The sequence below is a fragment of the Lethenteron reissneri genome, unplaced genomic scaffold, assembly GCF_015708825.2.
Source record: "Lethenteron reissneri isolate LAM-NWPU_2019-01 unplaced genomic scaffold, ASM1570882v1 scaffold_1401, whole genome shotgun sequence".
NCBI lineage: Eukaryota > Metazoa > Chordata > Hyperoartia > Petromyzontiformes > Petromyzontidae > Lethenteron > Lethenteron reissneri.
The window spans coordinates 68780-87375 of NW_026891115.1; the positions used below are offsets into that span (position 1 = coordinate 68780).

Sequence of the window (18596 nt, forward strand, 5' to 3'; positions counted from 1 at the left end):
GGACGGCCGAGACCGGGGGGGGGGGGGGGGGGGGCGGCCAAAGTGCGGGCCGGGTCAGTGTCGACGGAACTCGTGGGCGGGCGTTAAAACTCCGACATCGTCCGAGAGAGAGAGAGAGAGGGGGAGCCGCGCGCGTCGCCTCGCGATGCCGGAAGCGGGCGCCGAAAATGAGAAAACGTTCAATCCGTATCGGCAAATGTTTGCCCGCAACGACTCGCAGACTCAAAGTTTTCAATGAGGCGGGTAATTCACTCCAGCCAGGTGACCACGAGCAATTTGAACAGAGAAATCCAACACTCTGGCTGTTTGCGTAGTCGTCAAAAGGCGCACAATTCAAAGACAATGCACCATCAGAGTATGAGAGCTCGGGGTAAGCATTTACACCATTGGAACCTCATCTGGTCCAACCCATGTGAGGAAAGCTGTCTCGGGTGTGGACCAATCAACTTCAAGGACAGTGCATATCATTATCAGAGTTGTGTTTTTTGTTTGCATTATGACTGCAGGTATTGTGGTCTATGCAAACATGACTCCTCGTAAAAAAAGGTGTCAGTTTTGTTGCCAGATAAAAGGGTAAAAAAACAATTATCATATTTTTTACTGGCAAATGAGGTACCAATGGAGACCTCCAGAGTTCGCGATGAAACATGAGATGGTACCCGAGGAGCATCACGGGGCGAAATGTTGTTTTGTGCGCCACGGACTTTGATGCCGACGGTACCTGCGGTGAGCGTTCAAATGTTCAGTGGGCACGACTCCGCAATTCGGGAGGGAGGCAAAGGATGCTGGAGATGCACACGTGCGTAGAGTGCAGATGACAGTTTGCAAACTCAGGACGTGATGCTCTCGTTGTACACAAATATATGCAAGGCTTGACGATTTTAACAAAAATCAATGCGAATGAACCGGTAAAGATGAGATGCGCAAATACTTTAGGAGATTGGAACAGCCTTTGTGTGGACTCTGCTATGAGAATGTTGTCTGTTGTGTGACAGTCAAACCAATATTATTTCTTAAATTCTCACCGCCCGAATTTATCCAAAAAAATGCGAGGTGAGTTTTTTTTTCTCATTCATTGATGACCGGGGGCTGAGAATGCAAACTCACTTTCACTTGCAAACGCTTCAAGGACATGGGGGACGCGGCCTTTCCGCACCGAGCAGCACCGTCCCAGCCAAACCGTGACAACACTGAGGAGTGTGCTTGGAACGCCGCGGCGAGTGCTGTTCGCGACCAGCTACCAAGGCCGGCAAGACACACGAGGAGGTCGGTGGGGGCAACACGCACGCACGCACACACACACACGCGTACACACACACACGTGTACACGCACGTTGCGTGTACACAGCGAACTCGCACAGAGTACCACCCCAGCGCCCCGCGCACCTGTCCACGAAAGCTGCGCGACGGCCCGTCGACGGCCACGTGCCCGTGCGGGTGGAACAGCGGCGAGCGGGACAGCTTGTAGGAGAGCGGGCGGCAGCGGGAGCAGCGCCCGTCGCCTGGGGCCGAGCGCAGCAGCGCGGCGTCCACCTCCAGCCGCTCGTCCGCCGTGTGGATGCGCACCGACTCCACCGGCGCCAGCAGCCAGTCCAGGCGCACCGTCAGCGGCACGTCGCAAAACACCGTCTGGGGTCCCAGCGACTGGCGGGGCGCAAGCGGGTTCACGGTGCGGGGGTGGTGGTGGTGGTGGTGGGTGGTGGTGGTGGTGGGGGTGGTGGTGGTGGGGGTGGTGGTGGTGGTGGTGGGGGTGGTGGTGGGGGTGGTGGTGGTGGTGGGGGTGGTGGGGGTGGTGGGGGTGGTGGTGGTGGTGGTGGTGGGGGTGGTGGTGGTGGGGGTGGTGGTGGGGGTGGTGGTGGGGGTGGTGGTGGGGGTGGTGGTGGTGGTGGTGGTGGTGGTGGTGGTGGTGGGGTGGTGGTGGTGGTGGTGGTGGTGGGGTGGTGGTGGTGGTGGTGGTAGGGGTGGTGGTGGGGGGTGGTGGTGGTGGTGGTGGTGGTGGTGGTGGTGGGGGTGGTGGTGGTGGTGGTGGGGGTGGTGGTGGGGTGGTGGTGGTGGTGGTAGGGGTGGTGGTGGGGGTGGTGGTGGTGGTGGTGGTGGTGGGGGTGGTGGTGGTGGTGGGGGTGGTGGTGGTGGTGGTGGTGGGGGTGGTGGTGGTGGTGGAGGTGGTGGTGGGGGTGGTGGTGGTGGTGGTGGTGGGGGTGGTGGTGGTGGTGGTGGGGGTGGTGGTGGTGGTGGTGGTGGGGGGGTGGTGGTGGTGGGGGTGGTGGGGGTGGTGGGGGTGGTGGGGGTGGTGGTGGTGGTGGGGTGGTGGGGGTGGTGGTGGTGGTGGTGGGGGTGGTGGGGTGGTGGTGGTGGTGGTGGGGGTGGTGGTGGTGGTGGTGGTGGGGGTGGTGGTGGGGGTGGTGGGGGTGGTGGTGGTGGGGGGTGGTGGGGGTGGTGGTGGGGTGGTGGTGGTGGGGGTGGTGGTGGGGGTGGTGGTGGTGGGTGGTGGTGGTGGTGGTGGGGGTGGTGGTGGGGTGGTGGTGGGGGTGGTGGTGGTGGTGGTCGGGGTGGTGGGGGTGGTGGTGGTGGGTAGGGGTGGTGGTGGTGGTGGTGGGTGGGGGTGGTGGTGGTGGGTGGGGGTGGTGGGTGGTGGTGGTGGGTGGGGGTGGTGGTGGTGGGTGGGGGTGGTGGTGGTGGTGGGTGGGGGTGGTGGGGGTGGTGGTGTGGTGGGTGGGGGTGGTGGTGGTAGGTGGGGGTGGGTGGGGGTGGGTGTGGTGGGGGTGGTGGTGGTGGGTGGGAGTGGTGGGGTGGTGGGGGTGGTGGTGGTGGGTGTGGTGGTGGTGGTGGTGGTGGGGGTGGTGGTGGTGGTGGTGGTGGGGTGGTGGTGGTGGTGGGTGGTGGTGGTGGGTGGGGGTGGTGGTGGTGGTGGGTAGGGGTGGTGGTGGTGGTGGGTGGTGGTGGGTGGGGGTGGTGGTGGTGGGTTGGGGGTGGTGGGGTGGGTGGGGGTGGTGGTGGTGGGGTGGGTGGGGGTGGTGGTGGTGGTGGTGGGGGTGGTGGTGTGGGTGGGTGGTGGTGGTGGTGGGGTTGGGGGTGGTGGTGGGGTTGGGGGTGGTGGTGGTGGGGTGGGTGGGGGTGGTGGTGGTGGTGGGGTTGGGGGTGGAGGTGGTGGTGGTGGTGGGGTGGGGGTGGTGGTGGGGGTGGTGGTGGTGGTGGGGTGGGTGGGGGTGGTGGTGGGGGTGGTGGTGGTGGTGGTGGGGGTGGTGGTGGTGGTGGTGGGGGTGGTGGTGGGGGTGGTGGTGGTGGTGGTGGTGGTAGGGGTGGTGGTGGTGGTGGTGGTGGTGGTGGTGGGGGTGGTGGTGGTGGTGGGGTGGTGGTGGTGGTGGTGGTGGGGGTGGTGGTGGTGGTGGAGGTGGTGGTGGGGGTGGTGGTGGTGGTGGTGGTGGGGGGTGGTGGTGGTGGTGGTGGGGTGGTGGTGGTGGTGGTGGTGGGGGTGGTGGTGGTGGGGTGGTGGGGTGGTGGGGGTGGTGGTGGTGGTGGTGGTGGTGGGGGTGGTGGTGGTGGTGGTGGTGGGTGGTGGGGGTGGTGGTGGTGGTGGTGGGGGTGGTGGTGGTGGTGGTGGTGGGGGTGGTGGTGGTGGTGGTGGTGGGGGTGGTGGTGGGGGTGGTGGTGGGTGGTGGTGGGGGTGGTGGTGGTGGTGGGTGGTGGTGGGGGTGGTGGTGGTGGTGGGTGGTGGTGGGTGGTGGTGGTGGTGGTGGGTGGGGTGGTGGTGGTGGGTGGGTGGTGGTGGGTGGTGGGTGGTGGTGGTGGTGGTGGTGGGGGTGGTGGGTGGGTGGTGGTGGTGGTGGTGGTGGGGGTGGTGGTGGTGGTGGGGGTGGTGGTGGTGGTGGTGGTGGGGGTGGTGGTGGTGGTGGGGTGGTGGTGGTGGTGGTGGTGGTGGTGGTGGTGGGGTGGTGGTGGTGGTGGTGGTGGTGGTGGTGGTGGTGGTGGTGGTGGGGGGGGTGGTGGTGGTGGGGGTGGTGGGGGTGGTGGGGGTGGTGGTGGTGGTGGGGGTGGTGGGGGTGGTGGTGGTGGTGGTGGGGGTGGTGGGGGTGGTGGTGGTGGTGGTGGGGGTGGTGGTGGTGGTGGTGGGGGTGGTGGTGGGGGTGGTGGGGTGGTGGTGGTGGGGGTGGTGGGGGTGGTGGTGGGGGTGGTGGTGGTGGGGGTGGTGGTGGGGGTGGTGGTGGTGGGGGTGGTGGTGGTGGTGGGGGTGGTGGTGGGGGTGGTGGTGGGGGTGGTGGTGGTGGTGGTCGGGGTGGTGGGGGTGGTGGTGGTGGGTAGGGGTGGTGGTGGTGGTGGTGGGTGGGGGTGGTGGTGGTGGGTGGGGGTGGTGGGTGGTGGTGGTGGGTGGGGGTGGTGGTGGTGGGTGGGGGTGGTGGTGGTGGTGGGTGGGGGTGGTGGGGGTGGTGGTGTGGTGGGTGGGGTGGTGGTGGTAGGTGGGGGTGGGTGGGGGTGGGTGTGGTGGGGGTGGTGGTGGTGGGTGGGAGTGGTGGGGGTGGTGGGGGTGGTGGTGGTGGGTGTGGTGGTGGTGGTGGTGGTGGGGGTGGTGGTGGTGGTGGTGGGTGGGGGTGGTGGTGGTGGTGGGTGGTGGTGGTGGGTGGGGGTGGTGGTGGTGGTGGGTAGGGGTGGTGGTGGTGGTGGGTGGTGGTGGGTGGGGGTGGTGGTGGTGGGTGGGGTTGGGGGTGGTGGGGTGGGTGGGGGTGGTGGTGGTGGTGGTGGGGGTGGTGGTGTGGGTGGGTGGTGGTGGTGGTGGGGTTGGGGGTGGTGGTGGGGTTGGGGGTGGTGGTGGTGGGGTGGGTGGGGGTGGTGGTGGTGGTGGGGTTGGGGGTGGAGGTGGTGGTGGTGGTGGGGTGGGGGTGGTGGTGGGGGTGGTGGTGGTGGTGGGGTGGGTGGGGGTGGTGGGGGGTGGTGGTGGTGGTGGGGTGGGGGTGGTGGTGGGGGTGGGTCAGGATAGAGTTGCGGAAGCGAGGCGGCATCTCGTGGCGACGACGTGTAATCTTCCTCTCTCGTTCGGCGGGTGTCGACGCGGAGCAACGACGACAATCTCACACGTGCGGGTGGTCGGGCCAGACAACTGCGCGAGGAGCGGCGGAGTGCATCGCCGCGGTGCCTTCTTCGTATTTGCGGATGCGCAATTGCATCGCTACGCGTTGTACGGTCTCTGTTCTGGATGACCAGTCGCACGTGACTCCAGATATTTAAAAGTTTCCATTTGTGCATCAGGTATCCGCACCCGCCATGCCGTTACGTGTAATTTAAATCTGTCATACAGTCCACGCGAGTACTTGCCGAGGAGTGTATAAATGACACACCTCGGAGTGTGATTAGTAATTATTTTTTCTGCGCTTGCTTGCCAATGAATGCTGTTAATCCTGCATAATGCACATGCATATGCAGTACTAATCACATTCCTGCATTTCCCATAAATATGCTAAATTCCTCTTAATATGCAAATTCCTTTGTCAATGCGCCCAGCTTATATATATGCTCCAAGCTCGTGTGCTGTTTCATTCAGACTCTGTCGCCTCGACGGACCTGGTTTTCACCTGAGGACGGCTGCTTGCGTTGTGGCCGAAACGTCGTGAGAATAATTCTATTATGTTTTATTTTTATTATTTTTTATTATTTTATTACTTCCCTTCTACGTGACTTTACCGAAAGAACCAAGAAGATGAATCCCTGCAGTCACGAAAGCTTTAAATCAAAATTTAGTCCCAAGACTGTTTGAAGAGGGTCCTGCCAGGTTTTATCGTGGTTGCGGCCGATGCCACCACATGCAGCCCCACGAATGAGTAAGTTGCCGGCAGCTTTCAGCATTGGGATGTTTGACCAATGCCAGTGACACGGTGTGTTTGTTTAGCTGTGGAATGATCGTGGGAGAACTCAGAGGAAACCCACACTGAACAGGGGGAGAGAATGTACAAACTCCACGCCGAACGGTGCATTGAATACCAAAAGCAAATCAAATTACAAGAGCATTGAAACTGCCCAAGTAATTAAAACGATCAAGATACCGTACACATTGCGGGAGTAACTGAAGTTGTAAGTACTCACCCAGACACCTTTCTAACCACGTTCAAGGCGGTGTCTTCAAAAGACGTTTTCTCTCTTTGATTCAATCACTTCACGTGAAGTCATCTTCACTCGACGTTCTCCCAGGTTCCTTGTTCAAGCGATGTGCTCCGGAACTCGCCATCATGATCAGGAACATCGCAAATGCCTCCTTCTCTACGGGGTCTTTTCCATCCAACCTCAAATCTGGCCCGATTTCCCCCCCGTTAAAGAAACCAAGTCTCGACCCGGATGACCCGTCCAGCTATCGTCCCATCACTAATCTCTCGAACCTCTCTAAACTCCTTGAAAGACGTATCGCCCTGGCCCAGCTCAAACCCCACGTCACCTCCTCCCCCCAAACTAGTGCTCTCCTCCCAGTCAGCTCACCGTCAAACTACTCAACAGAAACGACACTCGCCAGAGTCCTCGATGGCATTTGAATGCTTATCGACTCCATCGCTGCTCTTGTAAGTCTGGACATTTCATCGCCCTTTGACACCGTCAATCACCCGCTCCTTACCTCCCTCCTGAAGACAGACTTCAGGTATATGTGGCTCAGCACTCAAGTGGACGCTGTCCTACCTTTCTGATCGGGCAATCCTCAGTTAGGGTGGGGGCTCGTCCACATCTCCTGAAACAAAAGCGCCACGTGGCGTCCCCCAGGGCTCCGCCACGTGACGTCCCCCAGGGCTCCGTCCTCAGTCCCCCCTCTGCTGTTCACGGCCTACACTTCCCGCTCGGCCGCCTCATCGCAAGCTTCGGTGTCGAGCGCCCACTCGTGCGGACGACACTATTCCGTTCACCGCCATGGGGACTCGTCACACCCAAACGACGCGTGGCACAACCCCAACACCTGGGGGGGGGGGGGGAGGTCGTCGTTGTGATCGACGCGGGCGGGAACGGGCCGTACCTCGTTCCTCCCGTCGGCCGTGAGGATGACCAGGTCCTTGATGGGGTGGGAGTTGTGCAGGAAGATGTAGGTGACCCAGATGCTGAGGAGCTCGGGGAGGCTGGGCAGGCTGAAGGAGAGCTCCAGGACGCAGCCGGACGGCTGGGGGCACCTCGCCGCCGGCATGCGCCGCTGCCCGGAGCGCAGCTCGGGGCTCCAGGAGCGCAGGCTGGACTCGCACGGCCTCTCCACCTCCGGGGGACCTGTCGCCAAGCGCCACACGCCGCGGGGAGTGAGCGCCGGCTTTGGTGGAGCGTGACGGCCGCGGTCGACTACTCTACGTCGAACGAACTCGGAACGACAAATGTTACATGCCGGGCACAGACCGAGCTACGGTGATGATGATGCGATATAAAATAGACGGTAAAACTAGTTCTTTATTTATTTTACCGGGTAAGGATATGATCTGCTTTCGCCTACGTGCAATATGCGCTACACCGGTCAGGTGTGGTTCAGTGGTAGGGCGCGGCGAGTGGCTCGCAATAGAAAGTGCGAGTCAGAATCCTGCTGTTGACTCAGCCCATCATCCCCCTGCATGAAACCCTGGTGAGCTCCAGCCGTGGTCACATTGAAACATTCTGCGGGAGTTCGGACACGCATGACAATCTACAGTCCCCATCTGGGAGAGAGAGAGAGGGAGTGAGATACTGGCTTCACGATGGCGAGGTGTTAACTACCTCGCCTGGTATACAGGAGGTTGTGATTACACTACCAGTGGCAAAATATAGTGATAGGTTTTTACCCTTTCAACTGGTACAACAACTGACACCTTTATACAAGGCATCATGTTTGCAATAACCACAACACAAGCAGTCAAAATGCAAACAAAAAGAAAAGGCCTTTTGGCGTCATCTGGCCCAACACCAATGGAGACTAGGCTCTAAGAAAAGCTGTCTCGGGTGTGGAGCAATCAACTTCAAGGACAGTGCATATCATCATCAGAGTTGTTTCTTTTTGTTTGCATTTTGACTGCTTGTGTTGTGGTTATTGCAAACATGATGCCTTGTATAAAGGTGTCAGTTGTTGTACCAGTTGAAAGGGTAAACACCGATGACTATAGGAGGTTGTGAGTTCGACCCCGACGACCCTGATGCCTGCTGCTGCTGTATATTTGGGGGTGGCATGTCTCTCTCTCTCTCTCCCCGTGGTCAAGTGGATATTTCTCCGGGTCCTCCGATTTCCCCCTCCACATTTAGAATCGACATCACGGCGTTCAGACTATTTGGCTACAAATACATTTCCACGTGAGCCACTTCATTTGTGGCCAGCAGGTCACTTCTGAAAACGAGCTAATAGCTCAGTGGGGAGACTTTAACCTGGTCAAATTAAAATTGTTGTAAACAGTTCTAGGAAGAGGGATATAGAGTCTGTGGAACAAATCTCGTGCGAGTTTTCTTTCCCCATCTCCTGCCGCTGGGGCCCTGCGTGTGACGATCACAGAAGCGATGATCGCAGGTGCTGCCGAGAACATCCATGCGTCTCCTTGCCACGCATGCGTATCTCTCGTTACACAAGAAGAAAGATCTCCACCCCCCCCCCCCACCTTACATAGCGTTAACAGACTTGTCGGGACGAGCTACTTTGGCAAGTGCCGTTAGCGAGTGGCACCTAATGAAGGCACCACGCCCGACCGCCTTTGTCTCCCCAAGTCTGCCATCTCACTAGGAGTTGACAAATTGGGGGGGTACCCCCCCCATCACCCCCCTAAATTATAGCCCCCCCCCCCCCCAATAGGGAACCACCACCACTGGACAAACCGTGCCAAGGTGAGCGTGCAAGAACACCCCTGCAAAGACGTGTCTGGTGATTGTGGTGGGAGGGGGGCGGGGGGTTGGAGCCAAACGGCACGCGAGCGTGCCTGTTCTTGTACGCGCACTCACGTGTGCGTGCGTGCGTGCTAACGCGTGTGCGAGCGTGAGCGTCTCCTACCCTCCGCTTCCTTCGGGCTCCAGTGTCCCGAGGGGTTGAAGGCACCGGGGGACGAGGCGGAGTGGGCGAACTGCGCGAGACGCCCGTCCTCTCCGCAGAGGTCGCACGCAGATCCCGCTTCTCTGGGGGAGGGTCGACGGTCGAAAGACACCGCTCACACGCTCCATCTGCAACACGCCGACATGGACTAGAACGGCGCCGCGGGCTCTCAGCTCGCTCAGCGGCACGCCGACAACGACGACAAAGTTCCACCGGCGGTTCGGTGCCTCTCTCTCTCGCTCCCCATTCCGCGCACACACACACAGAAACACACACACACACAGACACACACACACAACAACAACAACCGCCATTCGCCACTAAGTGGCGGTGACGTCACCACGACGCTTGTGCCAGGCCATGTGCACCTTGAGGCCACGTGAAGTGTCGAACGCCCGCTGGCAGGAGGTCACGGGGCAGACCCAGGTGCCACGGGTCGACTGACCGAGATGACCGAGATGACTGGCTGATGCACCACCTGTGCCCTCTACTGTACCAACTTGCTGTGCTTTAGCCACCCGGCGCTCCGCTCGTTGTTGTGAGCATCGCTCCTCCGCCCTCCGTTGTTGTTGGAGGGCGACTGCCTCCAACTGCCCAGTAGCGTCCTTCACGAGCCTCCTCCACTGAGGCCGATCTTGACACCGTTGGTACCAGTCATCGGCAAGTCCACTCAGCTCCACGTCCTCCTGTACCACATCACTCCATCTCTTCTCTAGCCCGTGCCGCGCCCGTTTAGCCCCCTCGATCCGGCCGAACAAAAGCTGTTTAGGCATGCGGTGGCTGGGCATGCGGGCTACATGACCCAGCCAACGCAGCCTTGCCTGCCGGAGGAGCTCACCGATGGGACTTTGACCAGATCTTTCAAGGATTTGTGAGCTCCTCACACAATCCAGCCTGGTTAAACCCAGGATGGATCGTAGGCAGGCAAGCCTAAATGTTTACAACCGGCGAAGACACACATACACACACACACAGACACACACACACAACAAAGACAAACACAGACACACACACACACACACAACAAAGACAAACAAAGACACACACACACAGACACACACACAGACACACACACAGACACACACACAGACACACACACAAAAAAACACGCCACTTCTCACGGAACAGAATGCGGGCAGCGACCGCGCAGGGATTGTCCGCGAAACAACGGGGCAACGAAGACCCCCGCAGCTCAATGGCGTGACCACGAGACACCGAGCAGAGAGCCAGTTCCCGCTTAGCGCCAAATTGTTTTGTTTTCATGAACGGGGGGGGGGGGGGGTCCTATCCAAGAACTCCTTTGAATCGCACGGCTCCCCCGCGCCTCCGACTTTTTCCTGCACCACGGTCGGCTGCGTACGTCGTGAACAAAGTTCACGACGTACGCGTGCGCACCACTGGCATTAGCTTTCAGGCACGGAAGCTTTGCTTCAAAGCGAGGCAGCAGGATCTAGAAACTTTTCAAAGGGGATGTGGAGGGGCCGGTGGAGAGGGGGTGGCGGAGGTGTGGGGGGGGGGGGGTCCCAAAAAAAAAATTAAAACATTTAAATCGGGCCGTACATTCATAGTAAACATTATTCAAACATTCGATTAACTTTGTCTAATTAATCTAAATAAAACACAGGGGGAGAGGTGGGGCGGACAATTGCACTCATTTCCCAACCATTGGACTCGCCATGAGTTCAAGCTCACGCCGGTTTCTTTCTTTCAGTGGCCCTGAAACGTCTCCGGAGGTACCACCGCTACATGAAACGATCGCAGTAAACAAGAGTATGAACGCACCAGCGGGTTACACACTTTGCCGGATAAAACGAAATCGTCATTTCCTAACGCGTGTCGGTCCACTGCTTGATGAAAGACCCCCCTTCCCCCACGTCCGGTCGGCCACGGGGATATTTTTGACAAAACTAACTCTGGTTCGTGCCAATTGCACCTACGTACGTATTTACGTTGGACTTCTTTCGCACCGTACGTTGCCAACCCATGCTAATCGGAGGTGCGGGGGGAGGACAACAAACTAAACCGCACAACAAAAATTACATCGAAAAGTGCGCAGCTCCAGCGGCTTCCTAATATCGGAAGGAAGAGCGTTCCAGACGGCCGCAGAAGAGCATCTGAAAGAGCGCGACGCGGTGACCCCCGTCTCTGTCCGATTGCGAGCCAGATGCCGCCCCTGCAAGGATGGCCGGAGTTCGCGTGCTGGTGGCGGTGGCCGATACTCCTTGGCGAGATTAAGCAAGTTACTGCGGCTCATTTGTGGCAAGCACTTTGTGTGCATTCGTTTGGAAATCAGATTGGTGAAGTTGGAGGGAGGTGGGGGGTGGTGGATCCAGACACCGCTCGCCCCCACTGATATTCGTTGTGACCAGGAAGCGAACTCGGGTCGCCGGATTCATAGGACAACGCTCATACCCCTGAGCGAGCACTCATCCAACACCGCATGGATAATGCTACAGCAGCAGCGGTGTGTGTGTGGATTTGCCCCTGTAATTGCATCAGAAATATTCCTCGTGCGTTCACTCCAGCGAGGGAGCAAAACAGAACTTGATGCCACACAAATCACACAAAGTTGCATTAGAAAGTTTGGAATGCCCCGCAAACTGCCAAGAGGCACTTGCCACCACGCACACGCGCGCGGCCCCCCGCAGTGGAGCAACGCGTCGTCCACAAGTGGGATTTAAAGCTGTCACCGCTCTTATTCCACAACTCCCATTATCCGGCCACAAATCGGCAGTCCCTCCGGCAGGCACCACACAAATCGCCCCCCACCCCCGCCCGCTTTCTCGGCTGAACCATTTTGCCTCTTTGGCGGCGAAATGATGGAGGGGGGCACCGTCCCCCCCCATCACCTCCCCTGCCCCCCCCCCTTCTCCCCCAACTTCCCCCGCTAGCCCCAAATCGAAACAGAACCACTGCGTCTGTCGGCGGCGGCGGCGGCGGCGTTGTGCGTTGCGCTTTGTGAATGTGGCGTTCCGTGGCGAGGACGGGCAGTCGTTGGTGTCGCCGCTAGGCACGAGCAAAGTGGGCAAAGGCACAGGGCACCAAAGCAGCTCAAGGGCTCTCTGGGATTCATGACAACAACAACAAGAAAAATGCAGGGAGGAACCAAATGCATTGGGTCGAATTTAGATCCAACTCATCACGACTCTCATTTCATCACACCGACATCTCTTGCGCCACATCTCTCTCATCTCTCCACATCTCTCCCTCTCGTCCACATCTCTCTCATCTCTCCACATCTCTCCCTCTCGTCCACATCTCTCTCATCTCTCCACATCTCTCCCTCTCGTCCACATCTCTCCCTCTCGTCCACATCTCCCTCGTCCACATCTCTCATCTCTCCACATCTCTTCCTCTTCTCTCTCATCTCTCCACATCTTTCTCATCTCACCACATCTCTCCCTCTCATCCACATCTCTCTCATCTCTCCCTCTCGTGCACATCTCTCTCATCCCTCGTCCCATCTCTTCTACCCTTCTGTGCCGACGCGCGTCTCTCTCTCTCGCCTCACCGCATCCACTTCCGCCATCTCTATCGCGGCCTCATAAATGTAAAGAGAAAGAAGCGAGCTGGGGCGGGCGGGCGGGGGGACCGGAGGTGCAGGAACACCTCTGGAAGACGTGGCCGTTGACGGGGGGCATCCACTGCAGGGTGAGGGAGCCCTCGTCCTGGGCGACGGGGATCGGCGGCATCGGCACGGGGGGGGGGGGCGCGGTCCAGGCGCCAGCCCTCGTACACCAGGTCCAGGTAGCAGTGCATGCGCGCCACCTGGTTCGGCGTGAATGAGTCGGTGCAGTCATCGTCTGGAATTCCAAGCGGGTCGGTGGGGGGAAGTGATGACAACGGGGGCGTTTAGACGAGGTGAGGGACGGGGTGGTGGTTTGTGGTGGCGAGGCGAAGGATTGATGAGAATGAAGGTGGGGGGGGGGGGAAGAGGGTAGAGACATCATTGTCGCACTCATACCGCAGGTATTGCTCTACGTGACATCTGGGGGAAATGCAAGGTCATTCATACGTACCCTTGCGTTGTTTTTCTTCTTCTTCTTCTTCTTCCAATGAATCATAACACAAAATGTAACATGACTGGTGGCTCATCGGTCTACGTATTTATACCATTTTAACATGAAATATCGATGCAATAATATACGGATGGAATTGTGTGCAAATGACCACAAATGTATGCAACACCGCGTATCCTGTACAAAATTTGAGGACAGTCCGTTTTAAGTAATCTCACGTAGCCTCCATATTGCGTAACAACAAAAGGAAAAAGCCTTTGTTTACGTGGTGCACAATCGATCATTCGCGTTGATTCTATCCAAGTCCTGCTTACCCACCACACCAAGGACGGCGCCCCAATATTGTCTCCGTTTACAGACCCTCCAAAACAGAATACAAGTGCGATTATCGGACGCGTGTCCCTGGGGCGGCTTTGATCGGCGAAATTGAAACCGTTCGTCCGCCTTGGCCAATTTCTTTGTCATGGCCAGCACCCAGCAGCAGAATTGGCTGCTCTCAACATCCATGTGACAAGCCACTTCGTTGGAGCTATCGTTCGTGGGCAGGTCGCTTCTCAAACAAAAGCTATATTGCTCAGTGGTGGGGCCTTACCTGACAAGATAAAAAAATAAACTTTATATAGTTGAAATGTGAAATCCGACATCTGCTGTGTAAAATTTCGATTTAAAACTTTCGCGACGACGTTGTTTTGTACACGGCCGACTGAAGTCACTTTAGAAGCACAGCAGCAGCAGCAGTTATAATAAGGGCTTCATCAGATGACGCGACCCCAACGGGTAACAGGCGAACTACCGATTGCTTTTTGAGCGCACACTTTACAACGGCACGGAGGAGTGGCCGCTGGTATTAGGCGCGTGAGCGCGAGATATTTTTTTCTCCGAACAGATCCGACGGAGGGACACACGCATGGACCCAAAGTAACCCCAAGAATGGGCGCGTAGCCTCACCTCCGTAGCCCATGTAGTTGTTGAATGGCGTGTGCTGAAAGTGGCGCTGGCCGCAGGTGTCGTTGCGAGGCTCCGGGTCGTGGCACAGCTTGTTCTGCGGCGTAGGGGCCGTGTCGGCGCACAGGTCTCCCGTCTCCAGCGACGGCGTGGTCTCCCGACAGGGGTCGTCGCAGGATTCGGTCTCCGACACCCCCCGGAAGACGTGGTACAGTCCGAGGACGTGGCCCAGCTCGTGGATGATGGTGTGCGTGTGGCCGGCCTTGCCATAGTACGTGGGATTGAGCACCACACCACCTGCTCGTTCCCAACGATTAACAACGACGATTGATTATAATCGATACGCAATCATCGGCGTGGCAGACACTGACGGCGAGATGGAGCGCCGTCGCAGACGGAAATTACAGGAGGCCCAATTTTAAAACACGCGATTAAAGCCGTGGACAATTGCAGCCACTTCAATTGTGGCATTTATCATTTAGATGGAGCAAAAAACTAATTCCATCTCCGTCAAAATATAGGCAGCCATTGTAACATCATCAGATTCCGGATTGTGCCGTTTTACCATTTTCGCACTAATTACTGTACACAACGAGCACCCTTGTTTATCCCAATGAAGCCGAATGGCCATCCTGCAAAACGACACACGCATCTCACAATCTCTGTCGCTCACGGGGCCGCAAGCCAGACGGTGGTTTTACACGCCGTGCCCAACCGGAGTTCTGTTCCCGGCGGGGCGAAACACGAGCGCGGGGCAAGGGATCTCTGAACACGTCCCTCGCACCCACACCTCTACTCCCCCCCCCCTCCTTCGTCGCAACCTGCACAGACCCCGTTGTATGGTGAACGAGCCCCATGTCCGACAAAGCGTGGAGAGAGGAGAGGCATTCATTCAGCAGCGGACGGACGAGGGCACTGCAAATTAGTCCACATTCTCACGTTACGTCTCGTGAATGATTATTAACTTATCGTGAAAACTTCTCTGCTTGTGCTAATTGTTTTGGTGCCATTTCTTAATTTGTTTATTCATGATAATTGGTTTTTAACCCTTCTTTCTGGCAACAAAACTGACACCTTTTTACAAGGAGTCATATTTGCATAGACCACAATACCTGCAGTCACCCCCCGGGGTCACCCCCCCCCACCCACCCCCCATGGATTCAGGACCACTGTAATAGGCTCCGACTGCGAGTCAAGTTCAAGTCGATGTACTAGGTGTAGCCCTGTGAGCCATTCGGCTCTTGAATCGGGTGCAAACGCAACAAACAAAAAACATGAACAAGAAAACATCTTAAAGTGAATATGTGACTAAGTGCAAACAGAAAATCCAAGAAAAGACAGCAAAATATTGCAGAAAAAACACCGTTACACACCAACACTGTGTGCAAAAATCCCAGTGGGATGCAAGTCAAACAACAACAACAACAACAACCACAAGACAACTTAGATCAAGGCCATCAGTGCTACTCCGTACAACAACAAACATCGGCTCATACCGAGGTGGGTGAGGGCATTCTTATCCCAGGGCCAAGTGGCCACTCCGGCCAGGTCCTCGCCGGCGGAGTTTGCGAAGTAGACGTTGAGATGCGTCGAGCCGTCGAGCATCAACATCTCCTGGAGCTCCTCCACATCCAGGTAGATCCTTGTTGGACGCAGAAACAACGCGCGGCTTGTCAAACAACGCGCGTCTCGGACAGTCATTCCACAAAACTGCTCCTAACCTAGAACAAACACCGAATATCACTTTTGACAATTAAAAATATAATAGAAGACACGCATGTTAAAACGGTTGAATAATTAATGTAACACTGGCAATTAAACATTTGATTTGTTAGTTCTTAAAGTCAATATCGTATCTTTAACACGTAGGGGCTTTCGTGACCAATATTATTCATAATAAAGTGTTTGGGTTAGATCGCGACACATTTAAAAATAATGCGATCTCACCCAAAAACGTGTATTATGAATAATATTGTATCTGTTATCGTTATTAAAAAAATTCTACTTCTTCCTTTATGACCAAGAGTCGTGAATACTTTGCGATGATGAGGCTCAAAGATGGAGAGCAGGACGATCCTGGGAAAGGCAGGACATGGTGGCGGCAAACCTGGCCCTCGGCGGCGATCTTCGGCGACCAACTCGGAACGGTGTCACACCTGGTGACCGGCGCGATCGTGCGCATTGGTCACGCGCGCGCGTTACCTCTGCGGTATTTTCCATAAAAAAAGTTAAATAAAATTGAAAAAAAACCTCATACGCGACACGCGCACACACGCGCACACACGCGCACACACGCGCACACACGCGCGCCGCACCTGTTGGGCGACTCGGGATCGAAGCAGGTCTCCGTCACCTTGCCGGAGGTCTGCTCGCAGCAGTCCCCGTTGTCAAACGCGTTTTCCGCCATGTTGCACTCGGGGTCGCAAACGCCGTTCGCCATCGCGTCCCAATCGCAATCGGCCGCGTGCCCCGACGACGAAGATGACGACGGCGGCGAGGAGGAGGACGATGGGTGGTGGCCGGAGGGTGGCTGGCAGTCACCCCCATCGTAGCCGGTCAAGGGGTGGCTGCACTCGGGGTCGCAGTGCCCATCGCCCACCTTGGCGTGCTCGCAGTTGGCCAGGATCATGCGCTGGCGCAGCGAGGCATTAACAACGTCCACGACGGTGAGCTCCCAGGAGATGTTGTACCTGCGCGCGGGTTCGCAGAAGTCAGGTGGTGGTCGTGCGGCACAAACAAACGTCAGCATTACCGGTACACGATAGATTGTTTTTGGGTTGGGCCACGTAGATTATGTGGCCAAATGTTCTGTCGAGAAACTCTCCTCCGTCCGACAAATGTAGTGGTCACGTGGTGTACAAGCTCTTGACGTTGTTTCGGCTCACTGGTAAAATTGAAGAGCAATTCCGACAGCGATCACAAAAATAATGGAAACAACAATCATTGCCACGTCAGGCACTTGTACACACCTGTGACAATTTAATTAGTTTGAGAGATGTCGGATGGTGCAGGAATTTGCTCCACACACACAAGACAAAGATCCCCTGCATAGCCTTCACAGGCTGTTGGTGCAAGTGCTGTTAGCGAGCAGCACCTATGAAGGCTGGCACTGCACACGAGGGGGGGGTGGCCAGCACCACGCACGGCCGCCTTTGTCTCCCCAGTGGCAATGTTTACACACTGCACCAGGTACTCATTTGAGGCTGAGTCGACCTAGGGGAGGCCCAGGAGCGGTTAAAATAATCGTCACTGGCGGTGGCCGTGAGCGGGAATCGAACTCGGGTCGCCGGGTTCATAGCGCAGAGTAGCGCTAACCGCTACACCGCCGCTCCCCACGGTCACACGCACGTACACGCACGTACACACACGCACGTGAGGGGGTACCCCCACACACGCGGGCCGCCCGCCCCCACCTTTGGAAGGCCTGGTTGAGCACGCGGTGCTGCTCCTCGACCTGCTCGCGGCTGACCGTCGGGTTTTCGCCGGGGGCCCCGTAGACGTTGACCAGGCGGTAGCGCGCCACCTTGGGCTCGCGCAGCGGCCAGTGGCCGTCGTAGCTGGAGACGACGCGCACGTCGTCGCACGCCGTCCGCCCGCACGGCGGCGGGACCGGCACCGGCTCGGCCGCCGTCCCCGCGCCGCTCGCCCCCACCGACCGGACGGTGGGGTAGGTGCCCCCCTCGACCGTCGACCAGCCGCCGTCCTCGAGCTCGCCGAAGTCGTCGCCGCCCGCGACTTCCGCCGCGGGCGCGTCGCCGTCGCCGCTGGAGCGGACCCCTCGCTCGGCCCACGCGCGGATCTCGCCGGAGCCGAGCGCCCGCCGCCAGAGCCGCAGGCCGCTCAGGAGGCCGCGGTAGGCGCGCCCGCCCCGCGCGTTGTCGCCACCCGCCACCAGCGTCTTGCAGACGGCCACCCCTGGGGCGAAGAGCGGCCCTGCGCGGCCCGGCACGCGAGACCCGGCCACCCGCGCGCCGTTCACGAAGAGGTCGAGCCGCCGGCCGTCGTAGGTGGCGGCCAGGTGGGTCCACTCGTCGGGGACATAGCGCCGGGGCGATGCGAGTGTCGTGGCCGAGCGCGAGTTGTCGGCGCTCAAGGAGAAGTAGAAGCGCGAGCGGGTCGGGGCGCGGGCGTCCGCGGCGGCGCCGCCGGGGCGCGTCCCGGCGGGTTTCGCGTGGACGATGCCGAGCGACCATCCCTTGTCGTGCCGGCCGTAGAGGCAGTCGTGGAACAGGCCTGCGGACATAACGACGCCGGGTGCCGTGAGCGAGCCAGCGTGGCGGACCGCTAGAACGTGCGCGCGAGTGTCGGTTCGCGAGGTTGCGTGTCGCCGCCTTCGTGAAGCGATGGCAGACGCTTCCAGCGGTGCGGTCTGGTCTCCCCGTGGGGCAGCGGTTCTTCACCTTCACTGCAGCCTTGCACCCCCATTGGTTCTCAAATCATAAAAAAATGCATATTATTAATAAACAGGGTTTCATCTTCTTGGTTCTTTCGGTAAAGTCACGTAGAAGGGAAATAATAAAACATAACAAAATACAATTCTCACGACGTTTCGGCCACAACGCAAGCAGCCGTCCTCAGGTGAAGAACAGGTCTGTCGGAAAGACAGCGTCTGAATGAGCACCACCATGCTTGGAGCGACTATT

The 18596-nt window shown here is 58.1% G+C and overlaps 1 protein-coding gene across 1 annotated transcript in view; it reads right to left on the reverse strand.

Moving 5' to 3' along the window:
• Positions 1–18378, reverse strand: part of LOC133362203 (pappalysin-1-like) — a 56756-nt gene extending 38378 nt beyond the window's left edge. The window contains 10 exon segments of the mRNA XM_061581143.1: positions 1387–1644; positions 6983–7224; positions 8951–9072; positions 12599–12702; positions 12704–12792; positions 13957–14250; positions 15450–15595; positions 16269–16643; positions 17367–18186; positions 18354–18378. Of these exon segments, the coding sequence (XP_061437127.1) occupies positions 1387–1644; positions 6983–7224; positions 8951–9072; positions 12599–12702; positions 12704–12792; positions 13957–14250; positions 15450–15595; positions 16269–16643; positions 17367–18186; positions 18354–18378 (2475 nt within the window).
• Positions 18379–18596: the final 218 nt, after the last annotated feature.